This window comes from Balearica regulorum, chromosome 8 (genome assembly GCF_011004875.1).
Source record: "Balearica regulorum gibbericeps isolate bBalReg1 chromosome 8, bBalReg1.pri, whole genome shotgun sequence".
NCBI lineage: Eukaryota > Metazoa > Chordata > Aves > Gruiformes > Gruidae > Balearica > Balearica regulorum.
This window is the reverse complement of record NC_046191.1, coordinates 18926051-18939968: the sequence shown is the minus strand read 5'-3', so window position 1 is coordinate 18939968 and position 13918 is coordinate 18926051. Positions and strand designations below refer to the sequence as shown.

General features: G+C 36.9%; 1 protein-coding gene across 5 annotated transcripts in view; it reads right to left on the bottom strand.

Moving 5' to 3' along the window:
• Nucleotides 1-13918, bottom strand: part of RPAP2 (RNA polymerase II associated protein 2) — a 51200-nt gene that overhangs the window by 29251 nt on the left and 8031 nt on the right. For 3 of the 5 annotated variants that reach the window (XR_012836548.1, XR_012836547.1, XM_075759913.1), the window contains exons 8-11: nt 12345-13284; nt 11938-12032; nt 10259-10339; nt 3135-3203 (exon numbers count right to left, since the gene is read on the bottom strand). Coding sequence is in view for 3 of the 5 variants with exons in the window: in XM_075759913.1 (XP_075616028.1) it covers nt 3135-3203; nt 10259-10339; nt 11938-12032; nt 12345-13284 (1185 nt within the window). In the remaining 2 variants the exon portion in view is untranslated. Of the gene's footprint in view, nt 1-1964; nt 2152-3134; nt 3204-9398; nt 9675-10258; nt 10340-11937; nt 12033-12344; nt 13285-13918 lie in introns of those variants that run through there. The other 2 variants (XM_075759914.1, XM_075759916.1) reach the window with 2 other exon arrangements.

Genomic DNA, 13918 nt, shown 5'->3' with positions numbered 1-13918 from the left:
TACAATAATTTGATTGAATAAATCCAGGTGTTCACTAGGAACAGGAAATGCTCCACTGTTGCAATCTCTAACATTCTACTTCGAGAACGACAGTCACACTGTCTCGTTTCAGACACTTTATTTCAGATCAAAGAATTAGAAGTCCAGGTTTCTTTAATAGTCAGGAGACTCAAGGTACTTTTAATAGCTTCTGGAGGACCAGCAGACTATAAAGGGAGCCTAGGTCTAATTTAAGCACCAAAATTAGGTGTTGTGATTGTCCCACATGTTGTATCCTACAAAGAGTTAATATGCACACTCCAATGAAGGGAGGATAGCATGTTAATGATAACATCATTAACATAATACAAAATATTAAGCAGTGATAACACTTGAATTCAATACAGTTGTAATAATAGTTATTCTGCCCAGTAGTGTATCACAAAGAACGTCAGGGCGCTCTGAAAGTGCACTGTGAAGTTAAGTACACTGTCTGAGTCCTCAGCACACACTAGCCATGTACGAGAAGGAAGTGGTGAGCCACAATATCGATGCACAAAATGGGGTGCAAGCAAAGTCCAATAGTTGCTACTTCAAACAAAACAACCCTGCCCGCTTCCAAACAAAACAAAAAATACTTCAGGTCTTAGTAATTTCTTTTGAGGTATACCCTAAAATCCCATGCTCACTCTGCTTTCTGTAGTTTCTGTTCTTATACCTCCTGCACCCCAGGGTACCTGTAATGTGGTCTTCCGGGAAAGAGGAAGTATTATCCTCTTTCAGGGTGTTGCTTACGCTACTTCACTGTTTAGTGTTAGGAGTAAAATGGCCACCCTATGTCTGGGACCAGGTGAAGACCTGTGAATGCATATTCTGAAAAGGTTCGCCTACTTCAGTGACAGAAGGTAGTAAAGAGCCACTCTGACTCAGGCCCCATACAACTCTGCGATCTAAATGACATTACATGTGCTGCAACACGCATCGTCTCCCCGTATGACTAAGGGGAAGCAGGAGAAGACTTACTAGAGTGTAACTCTTTTTATGAGCAATATTAGTAAGACATGTCAGATTCCCTGGCAGACTGCAGAAGGTGAGAAAGGGCCACCATCTGAGGACCTGTCTGCAAGGGGTTGCCCAAGTCCTCAGTAGCATCTCCCTGCACACTTCTGGCTTCCACTAAATATTCAAGTTTGATTAGAATTCCAAAAAAATTAAACATTCTGTTTTAATCTTTCCAGAAATGATGCAACATTCATCATCATCTTAGAGCAATCTTAACACTCATTCTTTAACACTCATTCTACCCCATCTACATTCTTGCACGTCCTCTCCTAAGAGGGGGCTAAGAGAAGTTGTTAAAAATCTGAAGATCATGAGCTTGCAAGAACCTTACAATAAGCTAAAGTCAATAGGAGGTTTATTCATTATTTCACTAGAATAACATTAGAAATAAAATCTACTCTATTTTAGGATCAAATATAATTCATTTGTTCAGGGGAGGACCCTTAGAAAGCAAAAGTAAAGAGACCTGGGTCTCTGCTTATACTGATTGCTACCAAGAGTGCCTGCTACTTGCATAACATTTTCAAGCAATTGTAGAACAATCATTAGGTATGTAAACATTTAGAGCTCATCATATGCAGGAAGACCAGCAACATATTTTAACTTCTGATTAAGAGTCACCACTTCCTTAAATGTAAAGAAACTACGTGAAAAATTCATAAGATCTGTTTCACAAATTACCAATTCAACCATAAGAATATATAGTAAAAATGACAAAAGATTTGTTCTTATAGTTGATAAAAAATTTATGCCAAGGCATTCAAGTAAAGTTACTTTCTGTGTTCTGATTTAATGAATCATTTGAGCGGTATCTGGCTGGGTGACACAGATGTAAGGCTCGCTGAAGCCTACTCTAATGCCTGCTGGTATGGTCTTCCTTGGGACAGTAAAGCCAGAACAATGTGTCAGACTGAAGTAATATCAAAGAAAGTAAGTAAGTGCAGTACTGGGGATCTACAAGGCTGGTGCACAACACTTCTTGACCTGTGAATGTCTGTAAGTACTTCTCTGTCCTACAGGCTCCAGTGACCCAGGAAGCCCAAAAGAAGCAGCAGCAGTGCGGTAATAAACAGTCTCTGGAAGAAGATTTTTGCAGTCTTGTAAATCAAGCTGAAAGACATACAAAGATTGCTTGACGGTTTAACCCTACTAAAAGGCAGGGCCTGACACTGTGTGAAACCACCAGTGATTTCTTAGAAGATGAACTAATGTTAAACGTTTAATATGAATTTGTGAAAGAACTGTCTGTTTACAGTTTACATCTTTAACTTCAGAAATGTACATGAATTTGGAAAATACAAATTAAGGAAGTTACTTGATGCACATAGCTGACGACTACAGCTTTTATAGATCATGCCTCTGTGTAGAAGTTTACTGAAAGAGACTATAATAAAATCAGGCTTCCCATTAGGAAAAACCTTGTAAAGAACTTAAGTCTACAGTAAGTAGAACAAAGCTAAGGAGGACTGTAGGCAATGGAGTATTATAATCTTAAGTAATAAAGCTAATCCTCATAAAAATACAATACTGGGTGCCAGTATTCTTTTTCAGAAATTTGGGAGTTGCTAAAACTTTCCACTCTCAAAGAAGTTTGCCAGAATATTCAAACATATTTAGAAGCACATCATATCTTTATGGAAATAATTTGACTTTAATCATGAAAGTGAAATCTTTTAAGAAATGAGAAGTAAAATGAGAAATGAAAAGTTTAACAGTTATGCCAAATCGAAATAATAGAATACACGTCATTTTCTCCTACTGTCAGAGGGGAAGAATGGCTGTCAGCAGCAAATGGAAGAGTGGAGTATACTCCTCCTTCACCCCACCAACCCTCTTTCTTTAAAAACTCCTAAAGCTTAACTTTATTTTTTTAACATAACATTAAGTTTTTCCATTGTTAACATGTTGTTGCAAGTGGGACAATCCTGTTTTGTCAGGAGAATTTAGTTCATTTGCATGAAAAAATATTTCTGTTGATTCTCCAGTTAATTTAAAGAAATCTTTCCTTCCTTTGATCCGAAAATTAAATCTCGTCTCAATAGGCTCATTAAGACAGTTGTGTATGAGAATATTTGACATTAAAGGGTACTTACACAGATAACAAAACAATAGCAATCAGAGTCCATTCAGGCATTTTGTGAATAATATTTCTGTTTGTTAACCTGAAAAATAATAATAAAAAAGAATCAGAACATTTCAGAGTGAAAGTAAACAGAACTTTAACTGCTGAATTTTGATTTAAGTCTACCATTAAAAGCCTTAATACACTGTGTTACAATGCAGCAATTACAGCTATATCTGAGTAATTCACCAGCTTTCAGGCTCCTCTCTCATCTTATCCTGTAATGGAGGAATTGCAGAATTCCCAATATGTCTCTTTTTTCTATATGAAGGTGGGATGGGGAAGACTGAACAGAAGCTCATTCTTTGAATTAGCTCGTAAATAGTCCTGGCTGCTGTGAGGGTTTGGCTCTCCCTCATACCCACTGGGAAATTCTCAGGAACTGCACATGCATTTCAGAAAAGACACACCTTCCTACACTTACTTTCCCCCCTGTTGGCTTCAGATCCAGATTTACTGTAAAAACTAATGTTGCAGAAACAGACTGGATTTTATAAGATACTGGAGACACTCCTCTGATGATTCTTGGGTTTAAAATGGAAACCTGGAATTCTAACTTATGCAATGGGAGCCAGTGCAGATATAAGAGGAAGAAAACAAGGCATGCATCAAGAACCACGTGGATGCTCAACAAAAGTGCTGCTGCATTTTATATCCACTGACCCATTTGGCTGAACTTCGTAATAAGACAGATCTGCTTTAAGTTAAATGTTAATCTGACTTAAAACAATTCACTTGTGAATTGCTCTGGCTGAATTTAGGCATGACCCATGGTGTTCAAAGACAAGCAATTTCATGGAAAAGTCATAGCTAAAAACAAAGCTGTGTCTATGTGGGTACCCAAAAAGGCTAGCAGAATTATTCTGACAGATGGCGCCATCCAACAGAAATACTGAGGGGCAAGTGCCTATGTTTGCTTCTTGCTCTTGGCTTCCTTTCTATGCAGCCTTATATAAATTCAGATCCAGAATGAAGCCACCCTGTCATTCACTTCTGCAGGCACTGGTGAAGATGGGAGGTTGCTGAAATACCTGGCAAATAATTAAAATCCAGGATTTTCTTTCCCAGTAAGATTTTATTTTAAAATTTTAATTTCTTTCGGCAAGTAGATAGTTTCCCCAAAAAAGTGTTAAAGTGGAAAAATAAGAGTATTTGTACTTGCCATTGTTAAAATTCAAAATTTTGTTAACTAATTCCCAAAACTTACATTAAAAATGGTCATTAAAAATGCAGTTATGAAGAAGATGTGGTATAGGATCATTTTGCATTTCTCTATTTCAGAAAGATATTAAAATAAATAAAATTATTTTTACTTAAGGATTGTAATGATCAAAGCAATTTTATCCTATTTTTCTCCTCAAATCTCCAAGTCTTCTGACCAAAATAAATTTTGAAGCAATAATTACTCAAATAATGTCTCAAGAGCCTCAGTTTTGTTAAACGATGAAAGGAAAAGCAATGTTTTGTACTACATGCACAGGAATTGCCACATCAAACTAGAACCAGTAGTTCCAGCAAATACAGATTATTTTTGTTATTAAAAGATTCCTGTTTACCAATTACTATTTGAAATAGTTAATGGCATTAGGTGGCAACAAAGCTTGTACCTGGTAAACCGTTACATTTTTCTGGTATAGAACAAGAGACAAAACAAAGGCTGAATGTCTTGACTCAATACTGATGACAGTGATAAACACTACCTAGAAATGCCTGATGGAATCATCTTGACAGGCAATTCATATGTAACATTCCAGTTAATCTGCTATGATGAGACACAATGGAAGAGACAGCTTCAAGCCACCTGGGAAAACTCTGTCAAATAGAGAAAGCAGCTTTATTTCAATGCTCTACAAGGAGTTATTATTGATTAGAGCACAGGAAGGTGTCGTTCTTGTACACAAACTGAGAGATGCAGTTATTTGTGTCAATTAACTCTTATTCAATGTTAGTATTGATTGGCAAGGTCTGAACACTAGTCATTGCCATCAATATGCTATTTATGAAGGAGGTAGTCAAAAGACACAGATAACCAGCAGGATACGGCAATATGGATCTGCTGATGTACTACTGTCACTGGACTGGATGAACAGTCAGGCTTCCACAATGAGTAACCTTTCAGTACAACACCTGCCCTAAAGCACTTGTGCAGCTGAAAAAAAAACCCCATTTCAGGCAGATCAGACTAAAGCTAGCAACCTACAGGTGTGAAGCCTTAAATAATAAGGAGCAGTGGAAGGGCAGTCACTTTCAAAAACAAGCTGTGCGTCAACATCAAGGCCTCTGAAGAGCAAAGCTTTCAGAAAACAGGGAAGTGCAAGTCCTTTGTAAAAATGGTTCATTAGTTCTTTGTCTTGCCTCTAGCCAAAACCATTACTTCAAAACAGCCCATGAAGGAGAGGTCACTAGATATCTGACATAAACATGTAATGTGGAAAAGTTAAAACTACATAACTTTGTGTACATGATTTGAGTTTCGCAGTGAAATTTTTTCTGTTAGAGAGTTTGGCTAAATCTTTCCCTACCCAAAGAAAGAAAACAATATGCAACTTTTCAAAACAGAATATCTCTACTTTCTTGGCCTCTGTAAGCCAAGAAAGCTGGATGATCCCAAATAGCTGTGTGGGTCACTTAGTCACTAGTCTGTGGATGTTGTGGTTCACCCCAGCACTGCAGCTGGACTTGACTGCTTCCATCATCCAGTAAGCCCCATGCAGCAGTTTTAATACTCTGTGAAGGAGCTCAAATTGAGCAGATGGTTCCAAGTGGCAGAAGCTGACAAGATAAAGGACTAAAGAGTAAGATGCATAAAAATTCCATCCCTAATAACCTCCCAGTAACTGACTAGTGCCCAGCCTGCAAAGAAAGTGAAGTCTGATATGGAAGTTGTAGGAATACAATTAGGAGTCCAAGGTTAAAGTAACCAGTAAATAAAAAACAGTAAATCCAAAAATGACAGAAAAAGATCACACACAGTTGGTTCTACTTTTTTTCCTTTACCTGCCTTCCCATTTAATTACTGTCAGCTACAGATTTGCTAGCAGAACTCTATTAGCAAATGATGGCCTGATTTGTAAACAGTGCCTGCTGCAGCAGCAGATTTAAGCACATCCCTACATGCCCTGTGCAAGAACTTGGATTGGGATCTCAACAAACTTGAAGTTACAGGAAAGAAACTCAACAATGCAGGAGCTCACCACCCTTTCCTCAACAGTATTACATTTCCTGGGATTTCTAGGAAACAAGTTGATAACAGGAACACTGTCCAACAGGGAATGGCAGATGGACAGCAGGATTATTATGTGAAATAGTCATCTCCTAACAGGCCCCTAGCATCAGGTATTATAAACAAGATGCAAGAAAATGTAACTGGTTAATATAAAACAATCTTTTTAAAGTATATTTTTCTTTATACTTATTTATAGTCTTGAGTAGTCTTTCCTTTTCTAGAGAGGTTTGTTTATCCTTACAATGAGAATATACTTGTCATTTATGAATCTATGAGCTCGATTTTTAACATGTTGCTATGATTTGACTAATAGCTTGTAGCAAATAGTTACTGGTACTAAATATACATTTGGTGAAAAAAACATTCCTTTGAACAGGTCCATGCTTGCTGTCTTTCAGTTTTACCCAGTATGTCCATGTTCTTACACTGGTTGAAAGAGAAAAAAGTGTGCCCCAAATAGAGAAGATGTTTTCTTTTGTTTTACAATTTTTGTTGCAAAGTGTTACATCAGCATCTTTGCAAATGAAGCAGCCCTTTTGTTCACACATCCAGATTCCCAGGTGTAGGCTTATGTAACTTCAGGCCAAGAATTTGATCTGTTAGTTTGGCTGTTTGCCTATTCTGTAAGGCAGCAAGCTGACTTCATGGGATTAGGACGTGAAGTTGTGACTTTAGGGGACCTCAGCTATGTATAATTCTTCCAAAATTTGCACTAAGATGAGTAAAGTTTAACTAACCCAGATCAGTACAGATTCAATTTAACTAGACCAATTTAACCATAGAAGACAGCTCTTCCACCCTGAGAAAAAGCAACATATTTACATACTGTAGTATAATTTAGTTTGATGACAATCAGCAAAAATGAGCTCCTCTTATAACTTTAGGCTCTCTTCAAGAGAAGCCCATTTACTTGCAAAAAGGTCATTAACGTTCTGGTACTTTCATATTTCCACATAGAACCTTGTCTATGACAAAGTATTGCTGGTTGACTTGAAACCCAGAACCTAAAATTCCACTTAACAAGGGTAACAGGTAAAATCCTATTAGTGAGTGTATACACTAGAAAACATACACTCACGATACATATTTAAAAGCTAAAATATTGTCTTGGAAACAAGATCAGACAAAGCTGTAATAAAAGGTCTGGAATAGATCTTTAGGAAACAACTGTATCATATTCATTGACAGAGTTCAATATCAATGATAAGCTCCATAAAAGGAATTAAAATACTTGCAACCATAAGATTCAGACAAAATTCTATTTTAAATATGAAATGTTATGCTTAAAAAACCCCAAACAATCATTTAGCCTTGATTTATATATAAACAGCTAATTTTCTCCTGATCTTTTCATAAAGTGCCCTTACACACTCTGGAGAATTATTTGACATCTCAGTTTTCGTAACAAAAGCTTACAGGCACTGAGGGACTTTCTTTGGGAAGAGCTCTAACCATTCTAAAATGTCTCTTGAGATCCCTCTAGTGCGTTTCCCAGCAGTGGTGATTGAATAAAACGCTGCCCAAAGGAGGCTGAACTGCAAGTGTTCCTTTAAAAACCAATGGAGCTGAAAATCCTTGTTGCTTAGTTCACCACATGCTCTTTTACCCTTCTTCAGCTAAGCACTATACAGCCATGTGTTTTGTCTTGTACCCTCTTTGGAAAGTTCTTCAGCCTGAAATATTTCCAGTACAAAAAGCAGGAAAGAGCACTAGCATTTGTCAGTGCTCCCTCCATAGTCATTAAGCATTTTAATCACATTAACAAAGAAAGTAATGTTTAAATTTCTGTACCCTGCAAACATAAATACAGTTTAAAATAAATACATAAATACAGTCCTCCTGCCAAAGCATGCAACCTAAAATCAGAGACACCACTCATATTAAGTAAATTTAAACCTATGTACAGACCTGGAGATTCAAACATATGCCTTCATCTTAATATCATGAGCTAGGTTTGTGTATCAACAGACTCTTCCGTATCAGAAATGCAAGAAGGAGAAAAGGCCCAAAGGTTTTTATTGCTTCCATATTTCCTGTATTTTTTTATTATTTTAATATCAGTGACAATAAAACTCCATTTGTTTTGATGCATATAAAAGGCACTTACAAATTCTTGTATAGTGCCCACAGTTGTCTTCAATCATCCCCCACTCAAAATGCTGAATTTCTAAGCAATTTATCTGGAATCTTCACAGTAGGAGAGGCCCAAGCACTTGATACCATTACCTTCAACTTACTCCCTAACACAAAAAGACTTAAAAATAAATTCATGAAGTGTTTTCTGTGAGATCAGAAATAGATCAGGGAAGACTTTTAAATTATAAAATGATAAATGATTGCTACATGAGCCAGGTATTGGGATCAAAGTCCAAATTAAGTAGATTTGGTTCCACTCTGTAAATCCACAGATGTGTGTATATATATATATAATGTTTTTAGAAATCCATTTTGGCTTCAAGGCTCCTTTGCTATAAACCACTTTTAAAACTTCATATTCAGGCCACATTGTCTTTGAATAGCAAAAATGTTTTAAAATAGAAGTTCTGCTTTGGAGAACCTCCAGGACTTCTTGCATAATCAATCATACAAAAGTCTATTGAGAGAGACCAAATATAGTTTTTCCAGTCCTATGAATCCATAAGCTAAAGTGACTATTAAGCATTTAGACTGCAGAGCAACAAAACTGTTTTTAGTGTTAAGATACAAAGATTTTATTCAAATAGTAGGTATATACATATATATACACACGGTATATACAGTATATTTATATACATATATATATACACAGTATATATATACAGTCTATACATGCTGCTCCAATATAACCAAAAATATCTTCCCTGGTTTCAGTGTTGTTAAAATAAAAGGTTAATCAACTTAAAGACTGCAATTACAGAATCAAGTTTAAACACTAACAATTCTTATAGATAAAAGAGATCATGCAGAGAGTCACCAGAAAGGAAAAGAGTATCTTTCATAGTAAGAAATCCTGCATATAGAGATCTGTGTTTTAGTGGCGTCGTTCCAGACATCAGATAAACTAGAAAGAATCAGGTAAAGATGGATTTCTATTCACCAAAGCCTAGATTTCTTGTGGCAAATGCCACATGAATTAGTTTTGGAAAATTTACATGTAAACCTCATGCAGGCTGGGATGGGGGTGAAGTTTCAACAGTGACAGCATACACAGAGTTAGCAACTGTTGTTGCTCCTTTTCCTGACAATACTTCAAGATGCAGGACATGATCTAGGTCCAAGTTATGAGAGTTGTGTCCCAAAGAAAACCTAAAAATGTTCAGAGAAGTTACCACCATTCCTTTTTTCCTTCCTTCTTTATCCCAGTGTTTCCAAATACTGTCTTTAGTGCTTCTGACTGAAACAGAAACTTCACCTGTGGTGGTGATAATGTCCACTAGATCTACTTCCCCTTGAAATCAGGAACAAGACAGGTCAAACTGGACCTTCCTTCTGTCTCTAGATGTTAGTGGTAACAATTATTAATCACATTAAAACCATTTAGCCTGGCTGTAGGGAGCCAGAGCAAAAAAAAAGCGACAGATCTCAAAAACTCACGCTTAATAGGAGGTGACGAGGTAGTAGAACCTTTAAAAGACTCACCACCATCCTCCAGAGACCACTGGCCTAGTTTTTAAAAATCTACAAATACTCCTGGTGACCCAGTCACTGTCAGGAGCAGGGAAAGGGTTGACTTGTTAGTCCACAGGGAATGTGACATTACCTACATGAACACATAGCTAGAAAAGGGCAAATCTGCAATGCGCCCCTCTCTGTGCCCAAATCACAAATCTTTCAACAGCATGTTCAATTAATCAACCAAGAAGAATCTCTAAATGAAGACCAATACTCACCGGAAAGTTTTGACAAGATTTTTTAGCTCTGTGTAAACATCACCTGGAGTAATCTGAAGAGGGCCCAAAACTGCAGGTAATCTAGAAGGCAAAAGACACTGGTCAATATACATTTTCCTCTCTTTCTCATTTCTTCTCAAGTAGGACTTCCACCAAAGCTCATGAAAGTTTCATCACAATGAAAATGGTCTCTCTTACTTGAGTGTGACAGGACTACTGTATCACCTCATAAAATTTAAGACAACCAACTAAAGAAGGGGAGAGTCAAGAATAAAACCTTTGAAGAAACTAAGCAAAAAAAAACCCCTATCTTTCTTATCCTCTATTCATGGAGTACCAGACTTTTAAGTTCAACAGAAATTTTGCTAGAAGCTGAAAATGACTGACAAACTTGTGGAAAAAATTGAAGGAGCAGAGAAACTGCTTTCCCATACAGTAGTAGTCCTTGGAATCTTTCTTGCAGCATGGTTTGATTCCATGTTTGTGGCCCACCCACACTTGTTGCAGGTAGAGAGAAACAGATTGGAGGTTTTTTTGGAGGAGTTTTGGTTGGGGTTTTTTTAAGTTTTTAAAAAAAAAAAGCTTCTGCAAAATCTAGTTTGTCTAGCTAACACAAATTACAACCATTGAAAAGCATAATACCCCTAACAACAACCACCACCATCATGGCCTTCAAACACTCATTTATCTGCATTGCCTGGACAATGGGAGTATTTTCAAGGTCCTCTCAACTTTGACAATTAATAATTTTAACAGCTACAGCAGAGATGCCTTAATCTCTCTTCTAGGACTCCAAGGCCCTGTTATGTAAGTGAAAAAGGTCTGGTGTTTGGAAAGTTTTAAGATTCAACTCTGAGGGCCTTTAATGGTTGCAGCTAGAGGCATACTGATACCAGCCACCCAATCATGGACTAGAAAGGTCTTTTAGTAAGACCTTTACTTAAACTATTAAGAGATTTGAAAACACTGCTTCCTTCTGTGTAGGTTTGTTTACCAGTAACAATATGCTTATTATGCTTAAATATTTGCACTCCTCCCCATCAAGTTTTTCAGTTTAGACTTGAGCAGTTAGTACTTACAGCTATTTAAATATTTCATATTTTATGTCCATCAGAATCTGCTTTTAAACAATTTACAAGAATCTAAATAGTTGAGATTATTTCCAGATAATTGAGGGAAAGGAGGAAGATAAATAAAAACTCTGCTGTGGAACTAGTTTTTTTTAAGCACATATTCTCATTTTAAGCTCCATGTGTTATACCAACATTTAGATCCAAAACCCATAGAAATTTTCAGTGTAATGGCACAAGTGCCCTGATTTCTGCCAGCTACTGAAGAGTGAGAACACACTGTCATGCCAGCCTGGAATGCTGTCAACTGCAAGTTCCAATGCTTGTAGGAAGGGTCAGGTTTCTTCTAGAAAACACCTTAGTAGTGAGATTCCGACCTCAGCAGGCTGTGCAAACTGACATCTGCAACTGTACTGCAGATGACTGCAACTGTACTGCGCATGACTGTCTCAGAAATAATAAGTTTGTTAGGGCAATAATAGATTTAAGTTATGAGTAAGGCCACTTAGAAAAAGCCAGAATGCCCTTGCACAGTGTGTTTGTTACTTAACATGATGATGAATGAGCACCAACTTCAGCTTGATATTTACCAAAGTAAAGGATACTTACACTTTCCTCAGTTTTTCAAGGACGATTCGCTTTCTAATCTGCATTTGTGCACTTGAATCAACAAGTGGGAAGGTGAGATCTTCCTGTTGATCATCCTGTATTAGACAAAAAACTTCAACAGCTATAACCTAGTATTTAATTAAAGTCAATGCATCAAAATAGTCACATCTTATCAATAAATGTTTAAACGTAAGAAAACTCTTATCTCTGAATAGAAAAAAACCCCAAATTTCTTAATGGGCAGAAGCTTGCTTAATCTGACTTAACATACAGTGTGCAGCTAATGTACTTTTCCCCTTCCCCATGCAAGATACTTATCCACTTGTGATGACAAAAACAAAGAACTTGTAATAATTCTTTGAAAGCAGACTTTACACAGCCTCGACACTATTGCACTGGACGCTTACTTTGTCTTTGCTTGGATGTTCCTCCACTTGTGCATGTGTCACTGCCTCTTCAGCCAAGACGCACTTTCCTTTATAGAACTCTTTTACTCGGAGTTCTAGGAACTCCCTTTCTTCTTTTAATTTTTCGTAACTAGGCACAGGCTTAACTATTCCACCTGGGCATGTGAAAGGTAAAGAATAGTTCAAACTGTTCTCAGACTCCCCTATAACAACAGTGTTAAAATCTTCGGCTGTATCTAAGTCATCCTCATCAAGTTCTTCATTCTCCTGGTTGGCAGATGATATGTTCTCTGATGAACACAAAGAAGCGTAGTTTGGGCCATAGAGAAATTTTAAAGTCTCCTCAGTTCTCCATTCCATAAGTGTTTGCTTAAGCACTTCTAATAAACTACCTTTGGAATTAACTGGATCCCTCAGTTCAGGTTTTTTATGTTCCTTTGAGTTAGCTAGTGTTCTTTTAAGATGTTCTGCCCCTCTTTTGCTCACACCTAGAAAAACTATCTGTGAACCAGAGGTATTTTCATAGTTTTCTGAAGCACTTGATTTCCCTAGAGTAGTATTTTTTGAAGGTGTTGCAGTTATTTTAGTGTGACGAGAGCAAGCATGCATTTCTTCCTGAGCATCTAATTTACAATTAGATAGTTGTCTAGTGGCTTCTACCACATCTGAGTCTTCAGTTTTAGGGCTGGAATAGAGCATGCTTTGAGCATGCTTCTTTTTGAGGATGCTATTTCTGTGCAATTGCTGTGCAGTATCAGCTGAACTTGACCGACTTCCTGATAGGACGGAAGAAACAAATTCTTGTTCAGTATCACTACTGCTGTCACTGGCGGTGTCGTGAGAACCAGATTCACATGGGTTTGAAGATATCCTAGGATTTTCAATGTCAGATGTTTTAATTACTTCATCACGTAGTTTCACCTCTTCTCCAGACTGTCCACTGTAACAGAAAACACAAGCCATTAATGAAATAAGAAATGGGTGTTACCTGTAATAGCTTTTAATTTTCATGTAAGAAATACAAATATTTTCCCATTATAGTAGAAGTGTACTTTTTTGCTTCAAGAATCACAGCTGCTCTTCTAAAAGTCTTCTTGAACTCAAAGAATTGTAATGTTCTGCAATCAAGATGACAAGTATAGATACTATTTAGAGAAATGAGTTCTCGGTTGCTTATTGGCAGTTAGAAAATAATAGTAAACAAGACATTATTAAAGACAACAGAATAATGTCAGACTTAGCATGATGAATAGTGCAATTTTAAAATGAAGATAGGCATCTTGACATAATAATATCCTAAAATCAGAGAGACAGCAGAGCTGTTTTTAGCATATGTAAGTTTGCCACCTAATGGCCATACGTTGCAAAAGAAAACAAACAGTCACAATACACAGCAAGGTACAGAGAGATGACAGAGTAGTGTGATTTCATTTTAGCTGATATAGATGTTTTAGATTAAGAAGTACAGAAGCTTTCATCACATATAATTGGTACCATTTTCTTTATAAAGAATAGATGGTATAAAATATGCAAAGTACAAACAGTGTATTTGTTTCAGATTTCAACAGGCTCAA